We start from the raw sequence: 12,435 nt of genomic DNA on the forward strand, positions 1-12,435 counted from the left end.
TTCTATGTGTCTTATTTGAATAGCTATTTTGCATATTCTTCATAAATTCTCTATGTAGTTTTGAAGTTTTTAAGTATAAATTTGTTTGGCATGTTTTATTCCTTTGCTGTTGATCTCCAATAATATTATTAGTCATTATTTTTGGTAGAACTTCAATATAGCTGTATTATGATTGGATTTTGTTTCTCTGTCAAATCATCTGGATAGTTTTGGGAGGCCTTTCAATCAGATGAGGGCTAGTTAAAAGGATAGGCAACTAAGGCCTTTTTCTGTGCCCCACAAAATTATAGTTAGTTTGAAGCACCTTTTCATGCCTAATAAATTGTCTTAATACTCTGGCATCCTATTGGATTTTTCAAGCAACGATATAGTATTTTTTTTTTTGTTTTTTTTTTAACCAAATAATAAGGCATCAATATACTCGTTGCTCCCCACCAAAAAAAAAAAAAAAAAAAAAAACAGAGGATGCACTCTGGATTCTCTTTAATATTTGCTGCCGATTGCATCCATAAATGACACTGGTTAACTTAAATGTCCCGAAGGGATGGTTTATTCGCAAAATCCACTGCTTGCAAAAAGAGAAACCGATGAATCCTGTACTAATATTAGAAATTATTAATAATGATTAGTTCATAAAATTTTTTTATACAATAAAGTGATTTACCAAAATCCTCGGCACAGAGGCATATAGACAAATAGGGTGTTTAACTTTGGAAGCTATAAATTTTGTAGAAACATCATCTTATTTACTAATATGTCTATTACATATATATATATATATATATATATATATTATTAGAGTCCTTCTACAGTTAGAATCATTCAGATAGAAATTCATACAAATCCGTAAAAAAACAGACACTATAAAAAAAAAATATTAGCTTTTCTTTCACGAAAAAAGCAAACACTATACAAAAAAAAAATATCAATTTTTTTGAAAAATACAGATTTTACGTCAGTTTTGTTCCAGGTTTGCATGAAATTTCATCTGTTGATCCTTCATCTGTCGATCCTGATCATAGAATCTTCTTATATTATTATTTAATTAATTTATATTTAAAATCATTTATCCTTTAAAAATTTACTTTTTTATTTCTAATTTATATTAGTATATTAATCAATTCAATATTAAAATATATATTTTCTATAAATATGTTAGTGAAGTATGTGGTGTCTATAATATTATAACATTTAATCATAATATAATTACAGAAACATCAATTTTGAAATCCAGATTGGGAAATAAATGAATATGAGATTGAAATAAATTAAAAATTGCATCCCAAAAAAGACAAAAAATTGAAAAGAAAAAAAAAATTGTTAAAAAAAGAAAAAGAAAAAAAAAGGGTAAAGCCACCTGGCCCCCATTACCATTGTTTGCTGAACTCACATACAAAGGCTTGCTCTCTCGCTCTCCATTCTCTGAAAGAAACACAAACTGAAAAACTAAAGAAAAAAACGAAACCGAAAAAGGGAACGATTTATCGGAGGAAGGAGACGGTGCAATGGCCGATCAACTCACCGATGACCAGATCTCCGAGTTCAAGGAAGCTTTCAGTCTCTTCGACAAAGATGGCGACGGTTCGATCTCTAGTCTTTCTCTCCCTTTTGATTTATTTATATCACAGTCTTTTCAGATCTTGTGGAAATTATTTTCTTCTTTGGATTTCTTCTCTATATGATGAGGATTTTTGTTTGTGTGATATTCTACTTTTTTTTTATTTAATTTATGGACAATAAATTATTATTGTTATTGTAATTCCAGAGTTGAATTATGTTTGTAGCCTGATAATATGCGGTGTTTGATTTCTTGAGAAAATAAATACTTGTTGAAAAAAATTTCGTGTTTGGATCTCAGGAATTAAAAGTCAAAGCCAGCTTTTTCTAAAAAAATGGAAAGTCTCAGAAATTTAATGCTTCATGATTATGGATTGTAAAATAGTAGAGGATTTTGAAATACAGCAGTAATTGAAATTTCCTCAAGTTTGTGTTTTAATTTATGGAAACGATATTGGGATGGGATGTAAATTGCTTTCTGTAGGCTGTTGATTTTGTTGGTGTTGTATTTTTATTTTCTTGGATTAAATTGTAAAAGGTTATGAACGTTGCTTAGCAAATCTTAAAAGTCACGTATGCAACTTAAAAATCTGTGTTTTCATTTCCTAAAATTTTTATCACCGTGTAGAAGTATTTTAATGAGATCCAAAAGAACAAAAAATAAATATATAATTACATAAATAAATATAATTTCTGTTATTCGAAATCCGTAGTGGATGTCCAAGTCAACTTTCTAATCGTTAAAATGTTAATGCTTTGAGGAACATTATGTTAGTACAATTATTAAGGGTTTTAAAGATATAGATATTTGAATGCCTCAAATCTTTTAAATTCTGTGCAAGTCGGGATTATGAGATGAAAAACATTCTTCTTGTAGCGCTCCTAAGGATTATACTTCATAAGATGGGAAGTGGTGCTTCTTTTTTCCAATGCATGGTGAAGATTTGGATTAGCATATGTTATATTAATTGAAAGTTATTATGCTCTGTTTTTGTACTGCAATTCATAATGGCTTGAAATGCATGTGAAAATGCTCTTGTTGTGTGTGTGAAAGCCTATGAAAATTTTTGGTGTTGTCTTCTTTGCAATCATTTGTATTTGAGTAGTTTTGTGTCTGTACGTTAACTACTAAATGCCTATGCTGGGTTGAATGAATATGAGATTTTAATCAAGAGACAATTATCATTTCATTTACTAAGTTTGTAGCATTGTAGTCTAAGATTGGGCAACAACAAACTAGCTCTGTAATGTTCCTTGAAGAATGTGAAAATTGAAAACAAATCAGACTTCTATTTTGGCCGGGATCTTCTGCCAACCTTGTGGATATGACTTTCTGATGCTTTTAATAATTTTGTTATGCAGGTTGTATCACTACCAAGGAGCTTGGGACTGTGATGAGGTCCCTAGGGCAGAACCCAACTGAGGCAGAGCTCCAGGACATGATTAATGAGGTTGATGCTGATGGTAATGGAACCATCGACTTCCCTGAGTTCCTAAACCTCATGGCTAGAAAGATGAAGGATACTGATTCTGAGGAGGAGCTGAAAGAGGCATTCCGAGTTTTTGACAAAGATCAGAATGGGTTCATTTCGGCGGCTGAGCTGCGCCATGTGATGACAAACCTCGGTGAGAAGCTAACCGATGAAGAGGTGGATGAGATGATTCGTGAAGCGGATGTGGACGGTGATGGCCAGATAAATTATGAGGAGTTTGTCAAGGTGATGATGGCCAAGTGATGATCCCACACACCAACCAAAATGCTTAATGAACATGATCATCTGAAAAAGAAAAAAAAAAAGAAAGAACAGGTTTGACTAATTATTAAGGGATATTCTTGGTTTCCTTTTTTTAAATTTTTATGTGATGGTTTTTTTATTCAAGCCTTTACAGAAGTTGTTGCCTGTTCTGGTGGTGTGATGGCAGTGGTGAAAAAGTCTTTCATGTGTCCTGGCAGTTTATTTTTATTATTATTATTTTTTAATTTTCTTTTCCATTTTGCTGTCTCTTTTGAATATAGAGTACCCTGGGAAAATGAATGACTCATTTTATTATTAACCTGTCATTTTAGAAGTCACTTTGCATACTCTTCCATAGTATTATTCTATGCACTTGTAAAAGTATAAATTTGTTGCGAATGGTTTTAGTTTAGACTTTGCTATCATTTTACAATGAAATATTATTTTTTATGAGCAAATTTTGCAATGCTCTTGGAGCACTGTTCCTTTTCTCTCGAAGAGAAGTGGGGTCTACATATGTGGGATCCACCTCTTTGTGAGAGGAGGAGCAGCGCTGGAAAATTTTTCTGTCTTTCATGGAAATCCCAACCTTGAACTATGATATAATATCAAATTGAATACGTATCTTGAATTTTTTTGGTCCTGGCGTTTGACAGACTTAACAAACTGACATTAAAATAAATAAACGGTATAATATTTAAATAAAAAATCGAACAAAATGGATGTAAAAATAATAATAATAATAAAAAAAGGTATGGGCAATAATAATAATAATAATAATAATTTTTTTTTTGGGTTTACTTAATTGTTTTTGAACGCATGGACGATAGCTTTGTTTTACCCTTTTACGCTATGATTTAAATACATGTTATTTATATAGGTTATATATATGAACCACATAAAACTTTAAATAAGAATACAAAAGAACTAATTTGACGTCATGTTCCACTCAAAATATTTCTGACGTGATGTTGCACTTTTGGAGAGATTGATTTTAAAAATTTTGAAGTTACGAGAAAAAACTTGACAACTCAAAACACAGGATGATAAATAATTTTGTTTCTGATGGAGTACAAGATGATATTTAATTATCACAATATTAACATTTTTTCATTTTGGGTTGTCATGGTACAAAAAAGTGAACCGAATATTTCACAAAATATACATGCATTATTTTTCGTAAACATTTTGGTAAACTATTTTATAAGTGTACCACTACTGTACATACAAGTAATGAGTTTTTGCCCATATATTTTGAAAGGGATGTGTAGCACTACTGTACATACAAGTAACAAATGTTCGCCCATATATTTTGAAAGGGACTTTGTTATCATCAATCTTAGATTTTTTCAGCTGTCATTCATTTCCAAGTGCTAATTTTCCAACTCGTGATTTCAAATGTCTTGGACGTACAATGACAGCTTTTGTCCTGTTGACCCATGTTTGATCTAGACTTATTCTTTATTGGATGCTTTTGAACGATATTCAAACTAAAATTATTTTATATTTGAAAAAAGATTCTTTTCCAAGAAAATGATTTTCAAATTGAATGTGTCTTTCATTTGAGTTTTAGGCTTTCCTTCCAGCCAAAAAAGGTTATTACCATTTGAATTTGAGGATTGACCATCCATTGGCATATACTGCCAACAAGTAAGGCAAATAGGTTTATTTTGTCATATTTTATTATTATTTATTATTTATTATTATTTTTTGGAGCCAATAGTTGATTTAGAGAAAATGGTGCTTGTAAAATTGTTTATAAGATGATAGATTGAGTTAGAAGAATAAAAAATAAGGGCAGGGACAAAGTACTCAAAAGAAGCAGAGAATGTGAACATACAGCAGAGGAAGTAAAGAATTTGCATTGGAGTTGCATCCACATGAGAATATGTTTAATTGATGCCTTCTTGGGCCCTTCACAGATTTACATTTCATGGTGAAAAAACGAAAAATGTGAAGCTATACTTGACTTTGGTGATGAACAGAAATATGGTGTTGCTATTTTATATGTTTGGTTCAAGCAGTCTACATATGTTATAACATGAATTGGAGCAAGAAAGGATGGAAAGTGGTTGACAAACTAAGAATGCTAAAATTCATCTTCTTAACAAGTTGTATGCTGGTAAATCTTTCACATTGATGACATCTTCTAGCGCGAGCTCCCGCTCTAACTGAGTTCTCGTGGACTTCAAAACATCCTGAAAAATATAGAAAAAGGTCAAATTTTGAAAAATATAGAAAAAGGTCAAACCGAATTCCAAGTTCTGATATTTATAAACAAGGATATGATGAAAAGATTTTACATTGAATTCCATATACGAAGCACGCTTTGCCAGCCATTGAGCGTCCATCATTTGGAAAGCTACACAATAGAGGTTATCAAATGCCATTTCATCTTCTTTGAGCAGTTCCAGGAAACGAATTCCTGCGAAAGAAGTTGGCTTTGCTACAAGAAAAATACAAACTAGAAGTTTATACATGAATGATCGAGGCATTATCATAATGTGAAAATAAAAGAGCAATAATCACAAAAGTCACTAGTGTCTTTAGGATCGTTTCACAATTTGATCCTGAACTTTTATCTCTCATTGTTGTTCCACTCTTGAAATATGAAAATGCCAAGTCTAGTTCCATTTCTTGGTTAAAATTTGATGAAACTGACCATGAAAACAACCCACACTACATGGATAATATATACTAGAATTAGATGTTTTCTTCCAGAATGAAATTGATAAAAAAAGACAGAATTTCATCAACCCCTATAGTTTGGCATAGTTACGGGAAGCCTACATTGTATTTAAAATTCGCCAGTCTACTCTTTATACTTCTAAAATTCATTTGGCAGCTCACTTACTAGAATTGCTTTAAATTACTAAAATTAGACAATGCATGTCAATGATAGAGGAACCAACTAATAAATTTTAAAATGAATAATGCTTCCTTCAATTATGTTAAACATTAGGAAAAGTTAATGACACATTTCCACAAAAGAAAGAAAACAATTTACTATCTCTTCCTTTAAATTATGTTAAACATTGAGAAAAGTTAATAAGACATTTCTACAAAAGAAAGAAAACAATTTATTATCTGTATTTTCTTTCTCGTTTTATCAACTTCATTTAAAAAAAAATTAATTCAAGTAAACAATATCCATTAAAATACCTGCATGTACACTAGGTGGCCAGTTTCGTCACACAAATATGGAACTCAACTCAATACGACCTATTTAACATTCTGTCATAATTCATAAATAACATTGCTTCTAAAAAAGTCCAAATAAAACAAGGACCAAATAAGAAAGAACCTACAGTATAAGAGTGACTGCATTTTGTAATAATCAGAAACGAAAATAAAGCAACTATGCAACAAATCAAATTAGTAGGGACACATGGCATTTAAAACCAAAAGGATGCTGGTAAACAGTGCTTTATCATTCACTACGTGTCTAATCTAGCACTTTCCCAGTCTGGTCGAGGAGGCAGGATGACAACTGTTGTAAACAAAAAGCTAATATGTTACAAATTAGATATCTGTTTTACCTGATTGAAGGTCCAACATCTGAGCCAACATAAAAGAAATATTGATGCCAGCTACAGCAAAAGGATATTCCCAGTCAGCCCTGGACCCATCTTGCTTGTGCAGCAGTCTCTGAAATGATTCCTGTAAATGGAAATCCAAATCATTAACATCTTCACTTAACAAGGACCAACTTTTATGACAACCAAACAAACAATTAACCATACATAAAGACTTCTAAGTTTCCAAACTTTATTTCAAAAGAACTATTGGAAGCATGCAGTCTCATAGACATTTTAAGAAAATATGGTAAACACTCAATTCACAAGTGCATGAAGAAAGGCATCACAAAATGCAGTTAGTGTCTTCATGTGATGATAACAAAACATTTTCGCGGAAATCAAATATTGACAACACAAAACAATTGTTAGACTAGCTCCTAATATTTAAGGAACAAATTAAGAAATCAAATATGATTTAATTCCTACATTAAAGGCCAATAAAGAAATAGAACCTTAAATTCCAGAAATCCCCTCAGAAGATTTTAAGGCTAGCAAAATTGTTTTTTCTCAATTGAAATTCTAACTACCAATCAGGTCAAGAGAAATGAATAACTAAGCTATTGCTTATTATAACTGCAAAGAGTTGATGTTCAAAAGCAAATGATAAAATATTAGTTAAAGAAGGACCAACCGGATACTTCTGGGCGAAAAAGATAAGATTCTCCAATGATATAAATCCCCCTCCCCTACATAGAATTTAAGAAGATTCATGATATCCATAATTACAAATGAATTTCAACAGAAGCCAGATTTAACTCAATAAGAGATGCTTTTCTTGTAAGGTTGATCACCATACCTAAAATCTGTTGATGGATCTGTACCTTGCCAGCCCATTTCCTTCCAAAGCTCTGATTTAAGAGATGGCAGCTCCCTGTCAGGATAAGCCAATCTCCATAGTTGTTTAAGTGCATCCTGCAACCCACAAATGCAGTTTTTATTTTTTAACCTTGGACTATAGAATAATATAAAATAAAAATAAAAAACTGATTAACTAACAATGATCTATCATTTAGTCTTCGATTTTCATTATAACAAGTAAATTCCTGCTTTCAACAATTAGTCATCTACTTCCTTTGCCCATCATGTTGATGACTACATCTAAAGTTGATACAGAAATACATGAGTGCTAATAAAGCAAGATATGCATATAATGATGTCCCATATATACAATTAATTTACATAGTTCACTAATTCTGTACCAATCCAAAAATGGAACATCTTAGACATGCATGAATCAAATTGTACTCCAACCAGATATAAATGGACGGGCATGCTGCTCTCCTCAAAATTGATTGGTTTTTTTATTGATTGATTTTACTGAAATATTTGAATCTTAGGATGATCATGGTAATCTTTTTAAAAAATTTGAATGATTTTAATTGAAATAATTCTAAATACAGAGCATTAACCTTAGAAAATACAATTTGGCAAACTGCAAGCATTAGAAAAGAAAAACTTTGACATAACAAATTATATGATAACACATCAGGTGCAACATGATTCATAAATAACCTTTCCAAAATCCTTTCATAGTACTTTAGTTAATAAGATAGTCAACCAGAAAGTGAAGGTTTTGCAGAATGTGCAGTTTTGGCTATGTTTCAGGTAACTTGGTAGAAAAGAAATCGAAGGATTTTGAGAATAAGTTTCGTGATATAAATTAATTTTGGAATCAGCTTCCAACGAATTCCAAAACTACCCATTTGTCAGGATTAAATTCATGTTGGAAGGAAGTTTTGTACAATGGGGAATGCAAGTTTTTTTCTTATCTTTGTTCTCCGGTTCTGTTTATGATCTTAGGGGGATATCTCATCACTGTTTACATACTGAAATATTTCATTAGAGATAAAATTTTGTTTCTTGCATACCCCCCAAAAAAAAAAAAAAAAAAAAACATAGGAAAGAAAAGAAATACATAAATATACCATCAAACAGGTAAAAGAAAAATCTATATAAACTAAGTTTCACGCAAAGAGAATTCTTGGAGGCCACTGAAATATGAAATCACTAATTCTATGTTTTCTTTCAAACATGACATGGTAGCATATTTTAGCAGTAAAATAATAAGAAAGATGTGAAGTGGACAAAAGACATACTTGATGCTCCACACGAGAACCATCAAAGGGGACTTCAATCCTTTGCCGCAAACTTCTGAGTCTTTCTTCCTATTGAACACAAATTACAAATTAGAATATTATAACAAAATAAACACTTTTCACAAATTATATAGTAGTAAAAACTCAATTATACATGTCTTTGTAAAAGACAGCCACTTAAAAAGTCTTAAAATTGTTACCTCATCATTTAGAGCTCTTTACATCCTCCAAAATTTTAACTAACCTTAAAGTATATTCTTCAATGAATTATTAAAAACTGTTTATACAGCATATTTATAGTAAATTAAAAAGAATAAAGAACAAAAAAATAAAAAATCAAGCCACCAGGATAGGCCATGACACATCCACCCACCACTTCACTAAGCACAAACTACACCTCCAAAAGGAGGTTACCATTCTCTCTGGCATCACAAACACCACATTCTTCCATAAATCTGCCCAAACACTTCTAGCCAAACCTAGTACAACTAGGCATCTCTTGAGCTACAAAATCACCAATCGAACACCACCAGCCACTGTACTAAATCTACCAAACCCTAGCACCCAAGATCCTCCACTCAACTACACCTTAACTATTCTCCTTACCCTAAGTTCCACCACATCCATCCTCGCAGAATCATATGATACCTACCTATGAACAAGAGTTTCTGAAACTATAGCTGCAAGACATGAACCAGGACTGACTCCAACCATCATCACCTGCAACTTGATTGCAGACTAAGGTTTACATCTTTGTCGCATAAACTCATATGACCCAATACACAAAAACAATCTACAACCAACTCATAAGTCACAATAACCAGTACTTAATTAACCAAGTTACATAAAAAATAAATAAAAAATAAAAAATAAAAAGTTTACTGCTCCTGCTATACTATGCAGCTATGCTAAGAAGCTACAAGTTACCTCTGGGTTTTACAACTGCTGAAACTAACACAAGCAATTATCCTTAATTCGGGACCTAGAGAATACTATGAATTGCAAGGAGATAAAGATAATATCATTCACTGGAAGTCCGGAAATACCTGTAATGGACTAAGAGAAGGTTGAAGCAACCTATTGCTTTGTCCATTCTGTGCGGCAAAGGGAAGGGTCAAAAGCCGCCCAAAAAGTGACGCAGGTAGAATGACAATATTTGCTACAGAGACAAAAAAATTTAACTGTCAAATAAGAATGTAAAATAGATTGTTAAAACAAAATCTGTGGTGACATGCAGACAGGCAATACAGGTAGACACACACACACACACACACGGTTTGTTGACCACAAATGCATGGGGAAAAATAACAGAGTTATAACTAAAAACTAATGGCGACACAGCTGCATACCTAGCCATTGCGCCCATTGTGCAATCAGTTGAGAAAACAGCAATGTCCAATGGAGGCGTTCCTTCTTCCGCTCATCATCCCAAAGATCTCCAGCTGTGCTTCCCTTTATTAGAGCAAAATTAAAACCAGAGAAGACCACGAGAAGATGTGTTAACCAAATTCTATCTTCATCGAATCATTTTAGGGTAGAAACTCAAAATACATTCTCACCTCTGAATGCCTATCGTCATAGCTTTCTGTCCCAAGTAGAGGTTCATTCAGTCCATCCCAATCTGTTGCCTCTAAATGTTCATGATTCTTGCCATCGACATCCCCATGGTGGAGCCTTCTCCTCAAAGTTCTTGATGTCATAATTTAGATTATTAATAACCTGCATACCAGATTATTCACTTCTCATAACCAGGAAATTCAAGACTATGATTATGCAGCACTGTAGCATCATCAAGTAGACCAATACTAGTCACTAGAGAAACTAATTAGATATCTATCAAATTTACTTTTTTTTTTTTTGGGTTGCAATTCACATTTTCATTTTATTCTTTAACTTACTATTTTACCAAGCATTGCACCCATTAATCCTATTCGATTCTAATCAGAAAAAAAGCATGTACCCACATCGAAATCCTAATTACGAGCTAATTAACCCGCCACATTTTAGTTACTACACGACTGCCACTATACAAACAAATACGTAAACTTTATCGACACTACTGTTCCAGTAAACTAAAATCAACAAAAATATACTTATAATAAGAGTACCCCAATAATTCGGTGAGAAAAAAGAGGGAAGGAAAAATAAAAAATAAAACTCATTTACCCAAAAAAAAAAATAAAAAAAAAATAAAAAATCCAAAAAAAAAGAAAAGAAAAAAAGATTGGGATTCAGATCCATAGGAAAATATGGATTTAGCGTAATCTGCAGCTATCAATTTTAGACAACAAAAATAAGAAATTGAAATTGAAATTGAAAAACAAAGAAAATAATAGGAAGAAGAGGGGAAAAAGAAAATCAGTTACCTGAGATTGGAGAATGAAGAAGAAGGCACCAAGACAATAATAAACAAGGGAATGAGCTATTTAGGGTTTGTGTGATTTATTATTAGCTCTGTGTGCCTTAAATTTAATTTTGAAAAGATGAAAAACAAAGTGTGTGTGTATGTTTGTCTGAAATTTTCAGGGGTTTATAAAGAGCCCTCTCCCTCTCAAGTCAGTTTCCTTTCCCTCTTCTTCCTCTCAGTCTCTCAGCTTTGCTTTTGCAATTGTTTTTAACCGAATCCGGGCCTACCCGGACCCGAATTTTTATTTTTATTTTTTTCTTTTTCAACAGCTTTGGTTTTAAAAATAAAATACTAATAAAAAAAAAAATAGAAGTTTTTAATGTGATTTGAGTTTATCACCCTCCTACTCCACCCCCCACCCACCAAAAAAAAAAAAAAAAAAAAAAAAAGGGAAAAAATTTGTCAACAACTTTTAAATTTATCTTTTATATTTTTAAGTAAATAAAATATCTATTTATCATATATATATATATATATTTGGAGAATAAAATTATTCCAATATGTATACAAAAGATTTACAGCATTATAAGTAATTAAAAAAAAGCTACATCAAAGAAAAACTTTAATATTAAAACCAAAAATCCATTTATTTTCCCTCTAATCTTCGTCTGTAGATGTGAAAAATAGTTTTTTTTTTTCTTTTCTTTATTTTAATTTTCAAAAATGATTTCTTTATCTGTCTCTCACAATCAATGCAGTGTCAAATACCTTTGTAACTGGTGATTATTTCGCTTTAGCAATGTTAAGGAGCCGTCAATGGTATATTTCTGAGAATGAACAGCATCTTAAATATTAAAAAGTAAAAGTTCTCTAAATTCCTATGTGATTCTCTTATTTGACTCTTTAATTTGCTTTTTGCTATAAATACTTCCGATTTTATTGGTATATAAAAAAAAAAAATTTACTAAAGATTTTAAACACGCAATATTTATCAGTAATTTCATAAAATAAAAATGGATTTGAACTAATTATACATGTTTTGAAACTAAGCATTAACGACACTTAAAATAAAAAAAAAACATTCTTACAAATTAGTCCCTAATGACACATTACATTCTTAC

At 31.6% G+C, this 12,435-nt stretch overlaps 2 protein-coding genes across 3 annotated transcripts; one reads left to right on the forward strand and one right to left on the reverse strand.

The window, feature by feature from the left end:
- The first annotated feature begins 1,359 nt into the window (after positions 1–1,359).
- Positions 1,360–3,608, forward strand: LOC107423403 (calmodulin-7). The gene is made up of 2 exons (XM_060816070.1): positions 1,360–1,581; positions 2,920–3,608. The coding sequence occupies exons 1-2, from the start codon at positions 1,506–1,508 to the stop codon at positions 3,291–3,293; spliced, it is 450 nt and encodes a 149-aa protein (XP_060672053.1). The 5' UTR covers positions 1,360–1,505; the 3' UTR covers positions 3,294–3,608.
- Positions 3,609–5,139: 1,531 nt separating this feature from the next.
- LOC107423393 (uncharacterized) lies at positions 5,140–11,549 on the reverse strand. Of its 2 annotated transcripts, none has more exons than XM_060816069.1 (10): positions 11,334–11,549; positions 10,527–10,686; positions 10,317–10,419; positions 10,014–10,126; positions 8,968–9,036; positions 7,668–7,783; positions 7,503–7,557; positions 6,833–6,953; positions 5,597–5,757; positions 5,140–5,491 (listed from the first exon to the last, which is right to left on the reverse strand). In XM_060816069.1, exons 2-10 carry the CDS (start codon positions 10,665–10,667, stop codon positions 5,390–5,392), a joined length of 981 nt encoding a protein of 326 aa, XP_060672052.1. In that variant the 5' UTR covers positions 10,668–10,686; positions 11,334–11,549; the 3' UTR covers positions 5,140–5,389. The 2 variants fall into 2 exon arrangements, with proteins under 2 accessions (XP_060672052.1, XP_015888424.3); XM_016032938.4 differs by having other exon boundaries at positions 5,597–5,739; positions 11,334–11,547.
- Between the last annotated feature and the right edge of the window lie 886 nt (positions 11,550–12,435).

This window comes from Ziziphus jujuba, chromosome 3, assembly GCF_031755915.1.
Source record: "Ziziphus jujuba cultivar Dongzao chromosome 3, ASM3175591v1".
NCBI classification, from domain to species: Eukaryota; Viridiplantae; Streptophyta; class Magnoliopsida; order Rosales; family Rhamnaceae; genus Ziziphus; species Ziziphus jujuba.

What these genes read in the sequence shown, in the direction of transcription:
- LOC107423403 (XM_060816070.1), top strand. Translation starts at nt 1,506, where the DNA reads ATGGCCGATCAACTCACCGATGACCAGATCTCCGAGTTCAAGGAAGCT. An exon ending in CTTCGACAAAGATGGCGACG is followed by an intron (nt 1,582 to 2,919) that starts GTTCGATCTCTA and finishes TTTGTTATGCAG; the next exon opens with GTTGTATCACTACCAAGGAG.
- LOC107423393 (XM_060816069.1), bottom strand. Translation starts at nt 10,667, where the DNA reads ATGACATCAAGAACTTTGAGGAGAAGGCTCCACCATGGGGATGTCGAT. An exon ending in GATGTTGGACCTTCAATCAG is followed by an intron (nt 5,758 to 6,832) that starts GTAAAACAGATA and finishes ATAAACTTCTAG; the next exon opens with TTTGTATTTTTCTTGTAGCA. An exon ending in CTTCGTATATGGAATTCAAT is followed by an intron (nt 5,492 to 5,596) that starts GTAAAATCTTTT and finishes TATATTTTTCAG; the next exon opens with GATGTTTTGAAGTCCACGAG.